General features: G+C 11.7%; 1 protein-coding gene across 1 annotated transcript, besides 11 other annotated features; it reads right to left on the bottom strand. All coding sequences in view use genetic code 6, as the record gives it.

The window, feature by feature from the left end:
• Positions 1-204: 204 nt before the first annotated feature.
• Positions 205-1287, bottom strand: IMG5_104050 (hypothetical protein; the record flags this gene model as incomplete). The annotated part of the gene is made up of 4 exons (XM_004035129.1): positions 205-532; positions 648-695; positions 767-1038; positions 1144-1287. The coding sequence occupies 4 exons, from the start codon at positions 1285-1287 to the stop codon at positions 205-207; spliced, it is 792 nt and encodes a 263-aa protein (XP_004035177.1).
• Positions 309-338: a microsatellite.
• Positions 322-361: a microsatellite.
• Positions 1288-1381: 94 nt separating the features above from the next.
• Positions 1382-1442: a microsatellite.
• Positions 1443-2278: 836 nt separating this feature from the next.
• Positions 2279-2303: a microsatellite.
• Positions 2304-2360: 57 nt separating this feature from the next.
• Positions 2361-2387: a microsatellite.
• A 1350-nt stretch (positions 2388-3737) lies between these two features.
• Positions 3738-3786: a microsatellite.
• A 217-nt stretch (positions 3787-4003) lies between these two features.
• Positions 4004-4038: a microsatellite.
• Positions 4039-4076: 38 nt separating this feature from the next.
• Positions 4077-4298: a microsatellite.
• Positions 4223-4267: a microsatellite.
• Positions 4299-4610: 312 nt separating the features above from the next.
• Positions 4611-4665: a microsatellite.
• Positions 4617-4665: a microsatellite.
• Position 4666: the final 1 nt, after the last annotated feature.

Genomic DNA, 4666 nt, shown 5'->3' with positions numbered 1-4666 from the left:
CTATTATTAAAAATATAATTTACTCTTTATAATTTTTGGGTTAGTTATTCAACTTTTTATTTAATTATATTTATTGATTACTATTATTCCTCTTCTGTTTATACAGGTTATTAACTTATTTCATTTAATAATTATGTTATTTATTGTAAAAGTTCTTCCTGGCTTTAATTAGACTATTATTTTTATTATATTTATTAAATTTAATCATAGTTTATGGTAATATTGTTATTTTTTTATATGTTATTTATAATTTGTTCCTATGCTATTATTTAGGGGATATTAGTTTATTATATTTTACTTAAAATTTCTTCTTTATATTGTTTTTCTTTATATTTTTTATTATTTTTTCACTATTTTTTATAAATTAATTATATATAATTTTAAATAAAAATATAATTTTTTTTATTTTTTTTTAAAAAAAAAAAAAAAAATCTTTAAAAAAAGATTTTTTTTTTATTTAAAATAAAAAAATATAAGAAAAAAAATGATTAATACAGAAAATATATATTTTTATTTTATTTTGTCTATTAGTCTTTATTATATATATATTAATATTACCTTAATTCATTTAAATCAATATTTCTTTTATAAAGAGGGCATAAATCTTTAATTTACTAATTATTAATTATATTTCCATATATACATACAGTTAATTTAACATATTCTCCTCTAAAAATAAGATTGTTTGTACAAACCTATTTTATTTTTTAAAGAAAATTATAAATAAATTACATTTTATTTTATTTTATTGAAAATAAAAAATTACTCCATTTTATATAGGAATTAAAACATCATAATTTAAAGTTTTGCTTTCTGAAATTATTTTTTAATTTAAAATTAATCTATATCGAGAATTAATCTATTGAATTTCTTTATAATAAATTTCAAGGCTTTTAAATTATCTATCCTTATCTGTAACTGTTTTTAATTATTTAAATTATTAGTGAATATCTTATCCAGGCTTTACAATTCTAATTAAGTGTATTTTAACCGGACAATTGAATTCAATTTCATCATAAAATTTTTTAGCTATATGTTCTTTTTATTTTTTATTAATAGAAAATGTTATAATATGGTATTAATATTTTTATTATTATTTATATATATGAAGTTATTAATTAGACTTTTTTTTTTTATACTTACATTTATTTAGTTCGCATTTACTTTATATTATTTTAGAATATGAATGCTCAATGTTATCAAAAAATAATAAGTTAACTTTTTATTTTATTTAATATTATTCATTTTTATATTAATACTTGATTAGTTTTTTAAAATGTTTTTCATATTTTAATATTGTTTTTTTTTTATTTATTTATTTTTACTAAAAATTATTATTATTTTTATATTAAGATAAAAAACAAAATAAAGAATTTGATTATTTTATTTTTAATGTTAATATTTTTTTTTTTATTTATTTAAATATATTTATTTATTTTTATAATGAATTAATAATTAAACAAACAAAAATATTGAATTAAATAATATTTTAAATATATATTTAGATTTATTTTATTTATAATGTCTATTTAGCTTTTCTTTAATTTTATTCTCCTTATATTTAAAATAAAAATAAATTTTTTAAGTAATATTATTTTCTTAATTTAAATCAAATCATTAATAAATATCTTATTAGAATTAATAAAACAATACCAAATAAAAAATACTATAAATCATGTATATTTTTAAAAAATATAAAAAAATAAAAAACATGGCATATATTTTTTATTTTTAATAAGAGAATATTTTAGTTAAATATTCTCTTATTATAAAAATATCAATAATCAAAAATAAAATTAATGTTTCAAAATAATTAAATAACTTTTATAAATATGATAATATATTTATAAAGTTTATAAATTAATTTTTTTATAAAGAAAATTATAAATTTACTATTTTCCATTTATAAATAAATTATATAAAAAAAAAAATTGATAAAAGGTAAAATAAACATAAAAAATATATGTTTAATATCACATGAATACTTATTTATAATTAAATATATATAAAAAATAGTAATAAAAGATTATATAAATTTATAATTTAATTATAGTTTTAATTATAAAAATATATATACATATATTTCTATATATATATATTCTTTAAATTATTCACAATTTCTTTTTATATCAATATTTATGTTTTTTACTTTAAACATTAATTTTTTTAACAAGTCTATATTATTTTTGCATTCAGAAAAAATTATTTTTATTCATTTTTATTGTATTATTTTTTATGCGAATTTAATATAATATATTTATTTACAAATTATCTATTTTATATATATATATATATATATATATTTTTAAGTTTAAAATTAATTATTCAGAATATCTTTTTTTATCATACATTATTAATAAATATTTATATATATTTATATATATTTACCATTAAATTATCTACATTTTCTATTAATAAAGATTAATTATAACAATAAATAAATTATATATAAAAATTCATAAAAAATTAAAAAATAATTATATAGTTAATATACATTTCTTAAAATAATATTTATTAATATAAAAGATAATTATTATATTATCTAATCTTTTTAAATATTAAATTATATATATTTAACAAAAAACAAAAAACAAAAAAAAGAATTTTTCTTATATTTAATGAACAATAATATTTAATAATAAAATTTTAAGGTAGTAGTTAGAAAGCTTCCACCAAATTTATAAGAAAACGATTTTTATTCTACAATAAAAAATTATTAAGATTCTATTATCTATAAATATTATGTTTAAGGATTTGTAAAGTATATTTAATTATTTTATCATATAATAAATTTATTTAAAATAAATAGAGAAGGCAGCTTTTAATTATCAAGGGCATATTTATATTTTGGAAACTAAGAAAACTTTAATAATTTTATGAATAATTATAAATAAAAATTTTTAGAAAAGCAAAGTATATTATATTTTACATTTAAATTATAGATATATTTATTTTAATATTTTTCCAAATTAAAATAGCAAATGTTATATATGAAGCCACTTTAGAAAAATCAATATATGATGTTCTTCCTGTTAATTCAAATACTTCTTTTTAACCAAAATCAGATTACAAATAGAGTTTTTTTTTTTAATAAAATATAAAATAATTTATTTTTATATAAATAGGTGATATCTATGCATAATTTTAAGAATATTTAATTTAATAATAAAAATAAATTGAATAAAAAGTAGATTTATCATTAATTGAAAGAAAAGGAGATGAAGCTGGTTAATTTTTTATTTTATTTATTTGTTAACAAAAAATAAAAAAAAAAAATAGTTGAAGATAAATCGAAAAAAACTGAAAAAATAAAAAGCCGAATAGTTGAATTTTTAGAATAGAAATAAAAAGATAAATAAGATCAATAAAAAAAAAAAATAAAAAGGAAATTAATAAGTAAAAATTAATTTTAGTATTTTATTAAATAAATATAAAAGATTTGGGTTCCGAAAAATTAAGGAAAAGTTTAATGATTTGATATTAATTTTGATTACAAAGAAAATATATCACAAGAATAAAGTATTTTTTTTTTTAAAAAAAAAAAAAACCAAAAAAAAATAAAAATTGATTATTATGATAAAAATGCAATATTTATTTAATTTATTCAAATATTTTGTTATTAAAGATAATAATAAAAAAAAAAAAATTAATATTTAAAAAACTTATTAAGGTTTTTTAGCTATTTATAAAAAATCAGAATATATTTTTTAAAATATATAATTTAATACAAATATGTTTAAAAAATATTATTAATAAAATAAATACAATATATAATAAAATAAAACATTAATTTATTTAAATTAAATATTTTATTTATTTAGACATTATATATAATAATAATGAAAATTTTAAGTATATATAAAATAAATTATAAAGAGAAATATATAAGTAGAATAAATAATGAAAATAATAGAAAGTAAATTAATAATAATAAAAAAAAAATTGCATAAATTTAATAATGTACTTATATTTTTTTTTATAATTTATAAAAAATTTAGTAATGATATATTTTATTTTTTTATATATTAATTATTTTTTAATTAGTATTATAATTTAATATTAAGAAAATAATTATAAAATAAAGCATTAAAATTAATATGTTTTAAATATTTACTTTAAATTATAACTATATAATAAAATATATAAAAATATAAAATTTATCAAATATAAAATTAAAATTAATATGTTTTAAATATTTACTTTAAATTATAACTATATTATTAATTTTATAAACAAAATAAAAATTTCTAAAATAAAAATAAAAATTAATTTTTTTTATATATACGCTTTAAATTATATTTATTTAAAACACTAAATAAAATAATTTGTTTATTTTAAATTCTTACATATTTTAAAAAAATGCTAAAAAGTTAATCAAAAAATTAGAAACTTGGTTACACAGCAATTGAAGTAAATAATGAAATAATATTTCCAAGCTAATTTGATATATAATAATATAATAAAAAATGGTGCTTTCGATTATTCATAATGTTAATTTGAATGTCGATTAATAAAAGAAAATAAAATATTATCAAATTAGCCTAAATATGTTTATATCCTTCAGAATTTCTTAATTATATGCAATGTATAATATATAATAATAATTCCCAAATAAAATATAATATATATATATATAAATATATATATATATATATATATATATATT

The sequence above is a fragment of the Ichthyophthirius multifiliis genome, assembly GCF_000220395.1.
Source record: "Ichthyophthirius multifiliis unplaced genomic scaffold scaff_1120509250865, whole genome shotgun sequence".
In the NCBI taxonomy this organism is placed as follows: Eukaryota; Ciliophora; class Oligohymenophorea; order Hymenostomatida; genus Ichthyophthirius; species Ichthyophthirius multifiliis.
Note: the sequence above shows the minus strand (reverse complement) of the source record. Positions and strands in the feature narration are given on the sequence as shown.